Below are 16,874 nucleotides of genomic sequence, written 5' to 3'. Positions count from 1 at the left end.
AAGAGTGACATTCCCTGCTGTAGGAGACCTGAGTGGTAGGACAAGTTATGCTTCTACCTTTTAGCATGAGCCTGAGCAAGTTATCTGACCTCCCTGCTCTCTGTATGGCACTTTCTATCTTTGGGCAGATGGTGTGCCCAAAGTGATGAAATGCCCAAAGAAATGCTGAACACTCATGCATTACTTGCATGGCAGTGGAGCTCAAATAGGACATCTAGCTATCAAGAAATGCAGGAGGTACTCCTATTAACTGCTAAGAATGTGTTTACCTCCTTTGTCCCAATACAAATCAGCCCCAGTGGTTCCTGGTGGGGACACAGAAGGCTTAATGTTGTTATGTCAAGTTGTTTTTCTGAGGCATTTTCAATGCCATTGAGTAATTTCTCATTTATTTCACGTTAGGCATCAAATTATTTTGTGGTCTAAAATAAAGCCAAGCTATAAACAGAATAGGTTTTAAGAAAGTCTTCATTTCTGATGAAATGCTACAAGTGTATTCAGCCACAGACACTGAAATCCTGTAGAGCACAATACTTAACTGACTCGTAATGGTCATAATGATCTACTTGCTGGCTTAACTTAGTTAGAGAGTGGTAAAGGTGAGGGAGTTGGGGAGAAACCTGGAAAGAGAACTTGCATTTGCTTCAACTGGGAAAGCAAGGACTCCTCTAGGTCTTTGATGAAGTGAGAGGGTTATTTCTGCTTCTAGGCCTTAGGAAGGGTCTAACCTGGGTGAGTGAAGTGTGAGGCTGAGATTTGCAGAGTTCACTTTGTGTCACACCTCTGTAGTGTCCTGATTGCTTGGGTTTCTTGAAAGACCTCCTTTGTCATCTATTTCACTAACAACAGTTTTTGGTACTTGGTTCTTGGCAAAGCCTGGAAATACCACCGAATAGGGATATTATTAAAGGCACTGTATAAGGGAAAAGAACAAACTAGGGGGGTATGCACCTGACCAGAATGCCTTCTGGGACCAGAGCAACTCAGTCAGTGTCATACGCTGCTATCTCAGAACAAGCCACAAGTCTTCCAGCTTTTTTGAAGCTCAGTAGTGAGTGACAGAATCCTTTGGTAAGGAACTAATAATTATAGCAGGATAAATCACTCTCTTTCCTTAATGACTGGTATTGGGAATCCCAGACTGAGTCGAGGCTTTGCACAGAATAACATGTTCTTTGCAAACTAGAAGAGCAATATTGCTGGTTATGAGTCTTTTCCAATGTCTTGATTGGACAGCCTGCTATATGAACGTTTCCTTTCTTGAAGCATTTGATTCTCTGAGTTTCTACCTGTGTAATCCAGCTGTAATTTTTACTTCTATTCCAATTCACAAGAAGAAATTTTAGGTCCATATCTGAGTGTGTTTTCCATTATCATTTTTCAAGGCCACATTTCCTCCTGGAGAAACCAATCTCCATCCCTTATCTTTTAGCCTATTCTGCTAGTTCAAGGCCTTCAACGTTCTTGTGAAGAAGACATGGCATATTCTTGATTTATATCTGTTTCGTCTGTTTTGATCTGTCCCACCTCCCAGTTTAGGCCTTGATTTTCTTGGAACAAAGAGTATAAGCAATCTGAGGGTAGGGCTGTGTTTTACTTGCTTGGTTTCTCCTTGACTTCTACTTATGCAGGCAGTACTCAGTAAAGGTATTCTGGGGTTTTTTTTTGTTGTTGTTCTGGTGATTATGGGTAACTACTTAATTATTGGTGTACTCTGAGGTAGAGATTTCACAGCTTTAACTTTTAAAAAATTTTAAATTTTTTATTGATGGTGTGTGTGTATGTGTGTGTGTGTGTGTGTGTGTGTGTGTGTGTGTGTTGTGTGTCTGTGCAAGCACGGGCAAAATGTACCCATGGAAATCAAAAGAGTATCAGAAGCCCTGGAGCTGAAGTACCTGGTGTGGGTGCTAGGAACCACAGTGTGTTCCTCTGCAGGAACAGCAAGCACCCAACCACAGAACTAATCATGTGCTAGACAATCCTTATTAGTGTTTAAATGTGGATTTTTCTTTTTTAGTTTTATTCACATGTGGTAACTAATAGTATGGTAGAAGTTCTGATGGAGTGTTTATACTTATTGGAATCAGTGAGAATGAGTGTACAGCCTTTGGTATATAAATGGTACCTCCAGACTATTAGGGAGAAGAAATGTATTTTAAGCACCATCCCTTAAATCTTGTGTAATGTAATTAATAGCTATAAAGGATTAGTAGCTAACAATTATTGTTCATTTATAATGCATACCAAATAGCATCTGCATAATCTCATTTAGTATCTATATCAATCCAATGAAACTGGTATTATTAGCACTGATTGTCACTTTTTGTTTTTTGGGGTTTTTTTTAAGATTAGAAACAATCTACCCTCCCACCCTCCCATGTCCCCCACCTACCTCCCCCATCCCATCCCCTTTCTGCTCCCCAGGGAGGGTGAGGCCTTCTGTGGGGAATCATCAAAGTCTGTCACATCATTTGGGGCAGGACCTAGCCCTCCGGCCCCCACATGTGTGTCTAGGCTGAGAGAGTATCTCTCTATGGAGAATGGACTTTTAAAAGAAGGAAATTGATGCTTGAAATTTTTAAGTTGCTCTATATCTTACAATGAAGAGCAATGCCAAAACTCCAACTGAGATCATGGATTCTGAAGTGTACTACATGTTTAAAAATAACTAACTAACACTAAAGAGGTGCTTAGAACACTAAAATGTTTTCTATGAAGCAAAGAAAAATGTTACTCCAGAACCTTTCCAAGTGATCAAAATGTCCAACTATCTTAATCTTTCATGGGACACAGGACTCTGATGATCAAACTGGAACAGTCTCAGGGAAACTGTGATGGTTGGTCACACTATTATTAGATTTCACTTTATCATTTGACTATGCTTCTGAATACTAGAAAGTTTAGAAGAAAAATAGAGTACACTAGACAGCTGAATTTTATAGTTTAAATGCAGTATTTTAAACAAACAAAAAACCTTCTTAAATGAACATTTTGAAAGAGTTTAATTGCCTGTCTTGTAAGGTGGAGCTAACTGATATGGTAATTGGAAATATTCATTTTTATGATTGCTCTTTTTATTACCTCAAATTTATTTCCAAGATTTATTTTTGAGATAGTCTCACACTATAGCCCAAGGTAACTTGGAACTCACACTGATCTTGACTAGCCTGGAACTCAGCATAGTCCAGGTTTGTCTTGAACTCAATACAATTCTTCTGACTCTGCCTCTTAAGTGCTGGGATTACAGGTATGAGCCACACACCCGGCTAGACCAACCATATGCTGCCTTTGGCCCCAAAACATACCTGCTCAGTGTCATCTTAAATACTCTGAGTCTTACTTCCCTTTAGCTTCAAAATTCCTAGGATTCTACCTGTAAACCAACCTGCTTACAAACAGTTCTCATAAACAAATCTCAGGAAATGATATAAAATATTTTGGATTGCTTAATGTATGCTAATTCATTTAATATTCTCTGTTGAGCTATTATATACTAGCATGGAGGAAGAGTTAGATTTAGAGATCAGTTTTTTAAAATAAATTTTTCGTACTATTTAAGATTCCATTCTGTCCTTGTACCATCTGAAACTCCTCTCCTATAGCATCAGTGGTATGTAGACCACACCGTGAGAAACCCTGAACTAGAGATTGCAACCCTTTGTCAATTAATTTACCATTTGATTTCAAGGACAGGATTCTTTGTTATAGAGAGGTTTTGAGTTTCTATGTGGTTAAGCCTGTCATTCTTTGCCTTTGTGATTTTTGCTTTTGGTATCACGCTTCAAAAGTCCTTCCTTGGCCCAAAGTAATTTAAAATAACTATTTCCTGAGTGACTAGTAGTCTGACACAAAATAGGCACTCTTGGATTAAGGGACAGCCTCCATTAAAAATACAAATGCATTTGCAAACTTAACATTAAGGGTTTGGATACCTCATGAGAACCCTACCATACAAGAAATTGTCATTTTGCCAAGGCACAGATGTGAGTTGCATGTGCTGGCAGGCTAGTACATGGAAGCCAGTCCATATGCTGATGAGTAAGCTCAATGCCCTGCTACCATCACCCACTATTACATAGTATCCCTGTGATATATATTGTGTGCATACACACTACATATTTTATGTGTTTAGTGATCCAATATTTGCAGTGTACATTTTACCATTTTAACCACTGTACTCACTAAGTGGTAACATGCCCAATCTCTCCTCTCCTTCGTCCCTGGTAACCTTGTACTTTCTGTTTCTATAGATTTGCCTATTCTTGTTATTTCATATAAGTGGAATTGTGCAATATATGATCCTTTGTGTTTGACTTCTTTCACTCTCATGATGTTTTCAAGATTTATCCATGTTGTAGCCGGGCATTGGTGGCACACGCCTTTAATCCCAGCACTCGGGAGGCAGAGGCAGGCGGATCTCTGTGAGTTCGAGACCAGCCTGGACTACCAAGTGAGTTCCAGGACAGCCTCCACAGCCACAGAGAAACCCTGTCTCGAAAAACCAAAAAAAAAAAAAGATTTATCCATGTTGTAACATGTAACAGTACTTCACTTCTTTTCATGACTGAATAATATACCATTTTATTGCTATAACACACATTTTGTTTATGCATTCATCTGTCAACAGCCACATGAATTATTTCTACTTTGTGTGGCCATTATGAGGAATTCTGCTATTAACATTATACAAGTATGTGCTCCAGTAGCTATTTGCAATTATTTGGGGTATATACCTGGGAATGGCATTGTTCACCTATTTTTCATCAAAACTTTTGACCAGTTATTTATAGCTATTACTTGTCGTTTACTTCTTTGTGTGGAATTGTTTCTCATCTTTAAGGACAGGGTGACAACTCATAGGAAGTAGATTTCAATGTGAATGGGCCACCGAAAAGCCAGATTTAGAGAATAGAATTAAAGAGAGGTGCAGGGTTCATGAAAGGTCAGGTTGGGTGGGCCACTGTTGTAGAACATTGAGAAACAAGAGAGTACAAGAAGTTTGCCTGGAAGGTTCAGCTCTTAACAAAGGGTCAGAATGTGGCATTAATTTTATCTTTTTGTCAGTTTAGCTCAGAGAGGACCTATGTGAGCCCATACCTTAGAAAATACCTCTTTCCAGGGTGACCTTATTTTCCCTTCCTGAGGGAAGTTAACACCCTTGCTTTTATTTGTACCTCCAGATAAAATGGCAAACTCTCAATTCCAGGTAGTGTTGGCTTCTTTCCAGACTTACTCCTGAAGGCCAAGACGTCTGTATAAATGGAGATGGATACGTCTGGCCAAGGTTTCCAGGGTCTCTGGACTGCCTTAATGATGGAGCACAACTAGCCCCCAACAAATTTCTTAAGAGGGATGAGGTGGACTGTCTATACGTGATGGTAGCCATTGCACTGTGTTTGCTCATCATGATTCTGCTCCTACCTGAACTTTCTCCTCTTATGTAAGGCATCCCTCAAGATAACTGCAAAGCTGTAATCTGCCATGGCTGGCTGAGTTTACATAACAAATTGGTTGGTATCATGCAATAGTCTTTTGAGCCCTTGAGAAACCAGTGTGCTGAAAGAAGCCTAAGCTTGGGCTCATTTGGAGGGGCACTTTGTGTGCTCAGTGTACTCAAGGGAAAGCATTCCATAATCACAAGGGTCAGAAAAATGAAATTTCCTTTTTAGATGAAGAGAGTAATGATGGCTCAGGACATAGTGTGCTGCCCCAATGCCTGCAATAATGGGGCAAGGGTTAGGGCTTCATTTTATGCCAGAGCTTTGGCAGACAAAGCCATCCATGGAATCGCCTAGGTTACTGGGAACCCTATGAAGGACTAAAGGCAAAACCCCACTTTTAGCAACCTTCCTCCTCCAGTGAGGGGTCAGCCTGGGGAAAATGGCTTCTGGAAGTTACTGCCTTCCGTGCTATGTCAAGCTTAATTGAGTTGGAATAGGGATAAAACTAGGAGCAAACAGCAAGCATTTCCAAATGCTGTGCTAGGAAGGAGATGATTGTATCAGCTAGCCAGGTAAGTCCACTTGTATCTTCTGGCTAGGAATCTTCCCCAAAGTAGCTATTGAACTTTTGGAAATGCTGTAAGAGGTGTAATGTCCCAATCAATACAAGAGACTAAATGAGAAACTTCCCAATGTGCTGACTAGTCCAAGAGAAAACAAGAGTTAGAACCAGGTTCAGTCAGTGATGATCAAAGCATGTTATTGCCTTCCTTTCTTCGGAGTAACATTTCTTAGATAGATCAAGCCTGAAATCAGTCTCCTGCCTATGAAAGCATCACAGTGACCTTCCTCAAAGGAAGAATTTACTCACAAAATAGCCTTGAGTATTCAACCAACTCTCTTTTGTCTTCTCTTCAGAGGAGATGGAGAGCAGCTGCTTACAATGTAAGGGTCTGGTAGGGATTCCCACTTCTCTGATCTTTGTATGCCAGAGATTGGCTCTAACTATCCCTGGGGAAAAGAGAGAAGTAAGAGGAGGAAAGCGGATCCAGTGGCTGCATTCTAGCTTAGCCCCTCAGCTCCTCTCCTCCACGGCTGTTTAGCCTCACTTTCCAAATAGGCTGGGTCTATGCCAGCTTCAGGGCCCTGACTCATATCTCATGCAGTGCTTTATGTAACAGTGCCAGGTTACTGAGACATCAAGCTTCTACTTGCTCAGTGGTGGGCTTCCCCCAAGGCCAGGCACTCAGAAGCCTGCTTCAGGTTTAAATGGAGCTCACTCGTATTTCCCAAGGAAAAGCTTGCTATTCCCTATGTGAGGCAAACAGTTGGCTCAGAGGTAAATGCCAGACTTCAAGGTGTGAGTTGCTTTAGTCCCACACTTAGAAGTAAATGTAAACAGACAGGCAAGATGGAATGGATTTGGTTTGACTGAAGTCATTTTACAGGGGTACTGCTACTTTTTCCTAACAATGAACTACTACTAAAAGGAATGGTGTGTGAAAAGACTTGTGAACAGGCCTCAGAAAGCCCATCTTCCTTTTTTTATCTGATTGTCAGGTCAGGAACTTTTCTGGATTGATAGACACTAGGCAGAAAGGTGTACCTGAAGCTAGAGGAACCGTTTAAAGAAAAGTCCTTCAAATGCCAATCCCTAGTCCATTTCCCATGAAGTCTCACAGTTCCCCAGGCCTCCCCAAATTCAAAATGGTTTTAAAACTTGTTTGTTATGTTTTGTTTGGGGTTTTTCTCTTTGCCTGCTCAGAAAATTACATTACCAGCTTGGTAGAACTGAGCCCTAGTAAAGTTAGGGTTGCTAGATTCTGACAAACTTCTCTAACAAACAAGTCTATATTCAATACACATATCCCTATTAATCTAATATTCTGTTGGCTCTAAGTTTGTGACTAAGTCAGTAACTCCTCCTCTTCTCCTCCCTTGTGTTTGCCCCAGCCTGTTCCACTATGTTGCCACCAGGTAAGTGGCTTGCAGGCTAAGGTTAGCTGAGGAGACTGACTGCTCTCTAGTCCAAAAACAGAGAGAGAGATAGAAGCAGGGAAACGAGTAAAAAAAGTGACTTGGAAATTACTAACAGGCCTAGTCTGCATCCAGAGATTGTACTCATGAGTTCTTGGGCAAGTTCATGACCATTATCTCAGGACTCAAGAGAACTGGGCAACCCAAGTTCTGAAGACACATCACAGACAGAATCAAGGAAAACTGTAAACCCCTACCACAATTTTTGCACTTAATTTGTCACTCCTCCCTTTCCCCTGGTTTGTAGTTGCAGGGGGAAAAGGAAAGGAATGAAAACAAAAAAGGAAGCATAAGAACTTCTCAGTTTTAAGAGTACTTAATCTGCCTGCTCCTGTGCACAGAGAAATGAACAATGGCAGCATCACATTCAGCTTTGAACTGAGCCACCAAACACTTCAATTAATCAATCCATCATTTTTGACCAAAAGTCTGATACCTATTGAACTCTGATTGTGGATTTATTGAATGTCTACCTTTCCTGAAAGGCACTGGAAAGGACACAGGGATGTCAGAGGCCAAGGTCAGTGTCTGAAGAGTTGAAGGTGTGGCCCTGGGGAGTAGAGCAGCTGCCACCAAGGAAGTGTTGCAGGCTTTGAGCCTCTGAAGGCTGAGTTGAGGCTATGCTCTTTGAGAGAAAAGTCTTAAGCTTAGTGGAGCTTGGGTTGTGCCAAAGAAAACTAGGAAGGGAGAGTCTCTTTATGGCGGCAGCTTCCAGCAGAGCCTTAACGAATGGGTTGGCTTTGGCAGGTGTTTAGTGGCTGGCTGGCTGTCTGCAAGATTTTCTGGTTGGGAGAGGAGAGGAGAAGCTTGCCAGCCCCGCAGGGATCCTGGTAGGAAGGGGCTGGCCTGGAGTGGAAACACTTTTTATTCTTCCTGGACTGGAACCCAGAGTTACCAAGCTTCAGGAGCAAGAGAGAAAGGCTTGCTTTAGCACATCCCTTACTGTTCGTTTTTTAATCAGAAGAAGCTAGACCCTGATGTCCTCCAATCAGGACCTTGGGCTATATCCCTTCATATAGGGAGGCAGCTAGTGAATGGAAGCAGGAAAATACCTCTGTCTTATGACCACTGGACCCAAGAAGGTTGAGCTTAGGTACACAGTAAACGGTAAGCCCCAGAAGAGCCTGGGGTACAGCTTCATACCTGGATCTCAGCTTCCATCTCTTCAAGGATCCTTTAGAAGTAGGTAATAGAAGCAGAAGCAAAGTAGTATCAGGGTGCTGCCGTGTGTGTGTGTGTGTGTGTGTGTGTGTGTGTGTGTGTGTGTGTGTGTGTGTGTGTGTGTAAGACTGGTGTCCCTCTAGGGTGTCATTTTAGGCTTGTTTACACAGCCAGAAACTCTGTCTTAGATGCTCTCTAAAAGAAGGCATTTAGGTAGGGTTAAGAAAGGTGGGAAGCCTCAAGTTGGCAGAAACAGAGATGGAACTAGAATAGCAAAAGAAGCAGCCCCGGGTCAACTGAGCAAGGAAGGTATTGTTTAATGTCAGTGCTACATCTTTATTTTATAGTGTTCTCTACCCCAGTCAATGTCCTGGATGCCTGTGCCCATAATCCTTTCTTATAAGTGGTTTGAAAAACTCACATTTAAGTTCATGAACTGATTCAGTCAACAAGAAATGTTCATTGCACATCTTTCATGTTCTAGGTTCAATGTCAGACACTGAGGGTTCAATGGGAAATACACAAAAGGCATGCATGATTTTATCTGAGAGAGTCAGGCAGAAACCAGATTGTGATGGTGATAAATATATAAATTCCAGACTACCAAGAGGGAAGAGTATAACAAAGAGACTTCATAAGGAATGGTAACTGTGCTAAAGAATCTTTATTATTGAAATTCTAATTATCAGACATAGGCCAAAGGAAGACATGCCCAGACAAAAAGGCTTTCTAGGAACCCTTAAAGTAATACCATGCAGATAGTTTTCACACCCCTAGAAATATGTCTAGGTCATGAGTAGCCAGCAGGTCCAAAGTGGAAGAGATAGGTTTGAAGTCCATGAGGCATTTTATGTCATCCTTCGCTAAAAATAACCCCTGACAGTATGGAAATGTGTAAAGGCTAGCCTTGGGACCAGTAGTAAAGTGGGTATAACCTGTGAGGAGGAAAATTTGGTTTTGTAAGTTATTTATTGAATAACAGCAACAACAACAAAACAAAACAAACAAAAAACAACTGAAAGGAGGGCTCCTTTTGCTTGTTTTTTCTCCTTTGAGATCCTTCTTCTGAACTATGAATGATTCTTATTATACAGAGGCAAGTGGTATAATAAGCTTTCACTCCTTCCTAGGGCCCAAGGTGATGTCAGATATTTGTCTAGACTGAAAATAAAATAACCTGGCTACAGAAGAGAAGTGGGACTACACCACTGAGGAAGGCACAGAAATTGATCAAAGGGCCCCATGTAGCTTTCCTATGAGAAAAGTGACCTCATCACAATGGAAAGGTGACAACTGAAAGCTCAATGGAGTCCAAGGAAAATTGTGTTGTGAAGGGTCAGGATTGGGAAATAGGTCTTTCAGGGACAACAAGAGGTAAACCTTGGACTGGAGGAACTTGTTTGTCAAAACTAAGGAACTAAGATTATTGATTTAAGAGGGGTTTAAGTGTGGGAACTTGGAGGGTAATCAAGAAACAGAAATTGGTTTTCAAATAGAAGAAAAGTCACAGCTCAGATATGATGACTAGCTGTTTCCCAGTCACACTAAGGACAGAATAAGAGAGAACAGGCTTATACAATAGCATGAACAACTGAGATTAGATAGCAGAGAGAACTTCCTGACTATAAGCATCCAGGGAAGAATGGATAGCTGGGTAAAAGAGTGAGAGGGCTGCTTTAATAAAGGTTATGCCAGAAGGGGACAAACAGTTGGGGAAAGCAAAGAGGTAAGGAACAAGAACTTAGGAAGAAAAGGAAAGCACATAATACAAGATGAACATGTGTGTTGATTTTATAATAAGAATGTTGTTGTGGGGCTAGAGTGATGGTTTGGATATTAAAAGCTTGTACTGCTTTTGTAGAGGACCCAATTCCCAGCACCCATGTTGGGCAGCTTGCAATGTCCTGTATCTCCAGTTTCAGGGAGATATGACACCTCTGGACACCACAGGCTCCTGCACTCACGTACACACACACATAATTAAAAATAGCAAAAATAAATCTTTGAAAGAGTATCAATTAAATTTCCACTAGAGGCAAGTCATTGCAACTAGCATATGTTTTTATATGACTGAGTGGTGTGTGCAAATGAACTAAGGAACTTGTTAAGGCCCCTTCTAGCATCCTCCAGCTTTCTTGTCTCATAGCTACATTAGTATCAATGGGGCACTCCCATCCCCCACATGTAATGATTTGGGCATTCACTCTACTCTGGAGATAGTGAAATAAGGTTGCCTATTCCAGGTGTTTATGGGAAGAAGGACTTCTTTCTCATGCACATGACAAAGATTAGATTTTAGAGGACAGAACAAATCATGCCAGTTTTCTTGCCCCATGAAACTTAAAATTTAGTAGAATGGACAGATATCAAATAATAATTATACAAAGATATTGGTTCACTTGATCACAGAAAAGGGGCAGGAAGCTGGAGAATACAGCCTAAGATGGTTTCACCTGAGACTAGAAAATCTGCAAGAGAAAATCCCTTTTTAGAACCTTAGGAATTGCCTGTGACTCAAAGTGAGTATGTCTTGATCAAAATCAGTAGCAAGAAAATTTAAAAACATGAGCCTAGTCACTATTAATGTCCTCAAAAATGGATTTTGAATCTCCTGCAGCTCACGGAAGCCTTGTCAAATAAGAGCAACCCACCCCAAGGAAATTTTCTCACTGCCGAGATCACATAGCCTTGGTTAAGGGAGAATGATTCCGTATGTGTCAGAATGGCCTGTCAGCTGAAAAATCTGTGTCTTAAAGACTTTGAAGAGTTCATACCTGCCGGATGAACAGGATGTGGGTCAGTGAAGTAAATAAAGGACTAACATGATGAAAGTTATACTAAAAGGCTGGTCATGGTGGCACAGTACTCAGGAGGTAGTGGCCTGAAGATCAGGAGTTCTAAGTCCTACTTATTTGTCTGTTTAGCAGCTTGGATTACATGAGACACTGTCTTTTTCCATTTTTTTATTATTTTAATTTTAAATAGCTTGCTTCACATGTCAATCCCAGTTCCCTCTCCTTCCCCTCCTCCCACAACTTTCACCATGCCCCCAGCCTCCCACCCTATCCCTACTTCCTTCCACATAGGGGATATCTAGAGTCTGTCATTTCACTCAGGGCAGGGTCCAGGCACTCCCCTAAGAGTCCAGGCTGAGAGAGCATCCCTCTTTGTGTTATGGACACACGAAGTCCGTTTGTATGCCAGGGATAAACACTGATCCACTGCCCAGGGCCCCATAGGTTGCCCAGGCCTCCTCACTGACTCCATGAGACACTGTTTTAAGGGAAATAAAATAAAAGCAAATTGCACTTGAAACTCCACCCCCACACACACACACCAGAAATAATCACATCTCCAATACCTTTATTTTACTCTTTAAATGTGAGATGCTTTGCTAAGATTACCTTGTTTGGGCAGCAGGTTAAATCCGGTGCTGAAAAGCTAGTAGTTTGGTCCTGAGAAATAGTATCCCATTTTTCTGTTTTATCTCTTTCTCGGGAAACCGATTGGTTCTGGCCCTTCTGAGAAACTGATGGACTACTCAGCCTTCAAAAGTGGACTACCAAGTGGCTTAGAGGTCATCAGGCATTGTGTGTTCATGAGACATAGGGGCTTCCAATTCAATGGACAATCACCTACCATATTGTGAGCTTGTCAATTTTTCTAACAATCCTTGGTGTCATCATTTAGAAATTAGTGGAAATATGATTAGAAAAATTAAGAGAGAGGACACTCCTAGAAAGCACTACTATCCCAGTATCCTTTCATTAGCATTAGGCACATCTTTTGTGGTACAAAACCAAAACATTATCTGGCTATCCTTGGCTCCCTTTCTCCCTAAATCCTTCTCTGCCTGACTCCTCCCCATCTGCTGTCAATCACGAACCCTCTCCTGCTCAGAATCACAAATGAAATCCTATCTGGAAAGCCTTCTCTGTATCAAGGCTAGCTCTCTCTGCCTTCATTCACCTTTAGGTATAAATGAATAAGAATACTTCTGGTTTCCTTCCTGCTGGTGGTGTTAGGAGTACATGAGCCATGTGGGGCTGGGGATAGCATCTTTGAGACCTGAACTTCCTTCCCAAAATTGACTGATATTATCTTCTGTACTTTGAACAGAAAATAGAGGCTTAAAACTGTAGATACACTCTCAATAATCTGGTCTGACCCCTTCCACTACCAAGGAGAAAACTGAGGCCTCAAGTGGGGTGGGTAACCGCCCCAAACTAAACAGCCAATTAGTGAGCAGATGGATAAAAAAATCATGTCTCCTGATTCTATGATCCAATGATCTTCCAACTTTTCATCTCTAAATGGCTGTGCACATACCGTCCCAGTAGGTACACAACATCTCCATGCCAGGAGACTAGTTTCAGGCCCACCGAATGCCAAAAACGTGTTTTTAAAATTTGATTTTATTTAATGGAATTGACCAGTGGTTTGGGTGTTAGGGAGCCCCAGCCCTAGAGTCCCACTTCTGTTCAGGCTGGGGCTGTATGCCACAGCCACAGTCATGCAAAAGGGACAGAAAAGCTTGCTGTTCGGGTTGGAAAAGAAATCAGTTGCTGAAACATTGGTCTTTTTGAAAGTTCCAACCACAGGGGCTGGCTGGCAGAGCCTCTGTCTGGGTTCCCCGGGAGGATCCGGCCCTCCCCTTTAGTCTGGGAGTTAGTTTAGGAAGCTGGCCCAGCCTCTGCAGAAGATCCTGAAGGCAGCACTTGCCTCAGGAGCTCCAGTCTTCCCTCAGAACACAAGAGCCCCCAAAGGCACTCAGAACTCAGGGAAGGGAGCATCCAGCCTTCACAGCAAAGCCAGCCTAGGCTGGCCCTGAGGCTCCTTGAGCACTTTTTCTTTGGAGTCTGTTAAAGAGTTTCCGATTGCTCCTGCCATAGCCAGGAAGCTACAGGGAGAGAGTGAGAGGAGAAAGAGCAAGAGGAGACGCAGAGAGAAAAAAAAACAACTCTAGCCAGGCAACTAAAGTTTCCCTGTGCAACTGGGAAATGAAGGTGGAAAGGCTGGAGGAACCCCAGCTCATGGAGGAGCCCCAGCTCGGAGAAGACCCAGAGCTTGGGGAGGAGGCACAGTTCCTGGAGGAGTTACAGCTCGAAGTGGTAGAGAGTGGGTCAGACTTGGATCCAGAAGATCTGGGTTCAAGTCCAGACTTTGCCACCAATCTGATGCTTGAGCTTGAGTAAGTAACTCCCTGCCCTTCTATGGTCTGCTTTCCCTCATTATACAATGGGGGAGGGAGAGATAAGATGATCTCTAGGGTCTCTTTCAGTTCCCTATTTGGAAAGAATATGTCTGTAAATTTGTGTAGGGTTGGATTGCAGAAAAAAGTTATTGTTGCACACCTTAATGTCAGAACGATGTTTAAGGGACCAAAGATAGTCATGTGAGTAAGACAAATAAAAAAGGTGGTGAATGTGGGGGTTATGATCCCCACATACAGGCTTAACAGTATTAGCTTTGATTTTTTTTCTTAAACTCAAAGATTAAAGAAAGCTTGTAAGTATTGGGAAATGGGGTGTTTGGGGTCTTATTGATACATAGCTATAGTTGATAATAAATCCCTTAACCAAATATCTCCTAGTGGCACCATCCATCCTAACAGGTAAATACTGAACCAAGATTGTGTTTCTTGTGTTTTTCATATGTAGCTTTGGAGAAATTCTCAATTGAACGAGAGGGAGGTAAGGTCAGATATCTGTTCACATCTAGAACTCCTGGCAAACCACAATTCCCATCAGACTCACTGATGCATGACTCAAAGCAGACACTTTAAAAAATCTGAAGATCTTTCTATATATGTTTTCCTCCATCCATAACATGTAGATGAGCTGCCAAAACTTATCTGCTTCATTTATGCTAGTGTTTGGGACATGGTACTGCATTCAGATTCCTTCAGTACTGGCTATCCTTCCCTGGGCTATCTGGCAAGTGTCTACAAGGCATGAGGAGACATTTATCTAGCAACCAAAGAGCTCCTCATCATGACAGGCATGATACCTTGAAGTTTCTCATAAGGCAAGTTATTTACATTGTTGTCTGCTATCCTTATGCACACCAGCATCTCTACTGCTGGAGAAACTGCAGTGGGAGCAGTGAGTAGAAAGGGAGCCTCCCTCAGCTTGCCCACATCCTTAGAACCATTAATCACACATTCTCTGTCCTCACCCTCACCTTTACACTTGCCCATAACTCTGCCTGTCTCGGTTGAATTCATTTCTTCATAATTTCTTGGCTGATTTCTGGCCACCTAAATTGATCTTAGTAGATTTCTAAGATTGGAAAGGATCTTCCTATTTCCACAGAGCAACATTTTTTTTGAATAGCTGCAAGATGTAAAATTCTTTCTGGCAACTTAGGGACTGTAGGAAGGAGAGGAAAAGAAAGGGAGAATACTTTACTGAGGGGAGGAAAATGAATTTAAGGGAGAGAAGGGAAGAAGGAAAATTTGGAACAACTAGAAGAGAGGTAGATTTTGTTACCACTTTCCCTAAGCAGAAATTGCACTTCTAAATAAAGTCACAAATAAGAATGTACACGTGTCTTTAATGCTTACAGGACTTTGGTCCTCAATTGGGATGGTTTTTCTTTGCCAAAGGAATTACATGCTCTCTACATGTACCACAAGTTTGGTACATTTAGGCAGCTCTGGGATGCAGGGGAACCAAGTGGCTAGAACTCCCAGCCTCCCGTAGAGCAGTTCTTCTCCTCTAAGAAGTTTTTAGGTTAGATTAGGAAGTAGGGAAGGGATGGAGGGTGATTATTGTTTAGCAACCACAAAGAGGCTTGTAAACCACTGAAGGACCTTAATTCTCTAACAAAACAAGAATCTCTTACAAATAAATTATCTATAAGAGGTGGAGACACTGCCTGGACTTAGGCAATTAGCACTAGCACAAGCCATTTCTCTTGTTAGACAGCCTATCTGTTTAATCCAAATCAAATCAAATCAGCATACATCCTTCTTGAACACAGAACAGTTTGGCCTTCCAGTAGTGTTCCTGCCTCCTTTGTTTCTTTACCACCCAGGTAGCAGGCTAGTGGCCAGAGGTGTTGCTGGCTGCAGTGTTCACAACTAGGGGCATCTTGTGCTTCATGGAACCTCTATAAGCACCACTTATGGCACATGGGTGGGCAGGATAGCCACTGATGTGGGCTTGAAGCACTCCAGCCCATACAGCCCCTGGGGCCAAGGTGCAGGAAGTCCACTCCACAGTGTACTGGTTAAGTGAAGTCTAGTGTGGCATTCTGAGCAGGGGAAATAGCTCGAGGGAAGGAACACTTGACCAGGAATAAGGGCTCTGTGTTCTGTAGCAAACTCCAGCTTTGGCCGAGGCTGTCACCTGAAAGGAGAAAAATAATAACTGGCTCTGAGAAGAAGGAGAGAGGGAGCCAGGCTCAGGATGGTATCCTGGCCATTTGGGGCAGTCTAAAGCCCCACCGGCTTTACATTTGGAGCAAGAAATAAAGCAGTGCTTGTTGGCTATGGGAACCATCTGTGTGCATGATACAGAAAGCACTGTTTCTCCAAGTGTGGTAAACATACGCTGGGGGTGTGCAAGATGATCTTAGGTGGTATAAGGACTAGCTTTGTTTTTTTCTATTTTTATAGCTATTTATTGATTTAACATGTATTGGGGTAAATTGACTAGCACATGCACTCTGATTTCAGAAATATTTCGAAGGATGAGGCATCTTTAAAAGGTTAATCTGCTGAAAGTTGATTTTAAGAAAATTTCTTGACAATTAAGTCAAGGATATGGTACTACCACACTGTGTCTTTAACAGCCACATAGCAAGAAAACCCAGGGGAAAACAGGAGCCATACAGTAAGACCTGAGGTCTTCTTTTTCATGTGAACCTGGCTGGAGATCATTCTCTGACAACCTTTTTCCAAACATACGACCAACCTGCTATTTTTATATCTTTGGTGTCCTGCTCTGCCCCATGACACTCAGCACTCTAGATTAGGGATAGGTCTTTCACTCATGGTGAACACTGTCTTGACCACACTTTGGTAAACATCGGCTAGTAAGTGTTGGAGAGCTGGTAGGACTGTCCCCACCTGCCTCCATTGATTTCATTGATTTCCTCAGAGCATTGTCCATTGGTTTATTCAACTCTAAGGTAGGTATCTCCAGGAAGCAAGATGAGAGATCAGTCTTTCTTTAAATGTTCAAAACTACAGGAGGACAGGAACTGTCACTGAGGCAATTTTGCATGGAT

The 16,874-nt window shown here is 42.0% G+C and overlaps 1 protein-coding gene across 5 annotated transcripts in view; it reads left to right on the top strand.

Moving 5' to 3' along the window:
* The window catches only part of Tsc22d3 (TSC22 domain family member 3), a 61,531-nt gene that overhangs the window by 3,171 nt on the left and 41,486 nt on the right, over nt 1-16,874 (top strand). The window contains exon 1 of one of the 5 annotated variants that reach the window (XM_040744468.1): nt 13,340-13,830. The exons of the other annotated variants lie outside the window; for them this stretch is intronic. Coding sequence (XP_040600402.1) covers nt 13,640-13,830 — 191 coding nt within the window. The 5' untranslated portion in view covers nt 13,340-13,639. Of the gene's footprint in view, nt 1-13,339; nt 13,831-16,874 lie in introns of those variants that run through there. 5 annotated transcript variants of the gene reach the window in all.

This window comes from Mesocricetus auratus, unplaced genomic scaffold (assembly GCF_017639785.1).
Source record: "Mesocricetus auratus isolate SY011 unplaced genomic scaffold, BCM_Maur_2.0 Super-Scaffold_100003, whole genome shotgun sequence".
In the NCBI taxonomy this organism is placed as follows: Eukaryota; Metazoa; Chordata; class Mammalia; order Rodentia; family Cricetidae; genus Mesocricetus; species Mesocricetus auratus.
This window is presented reverse-complemented; position numbering and strand designations above follow the sequence as displayed.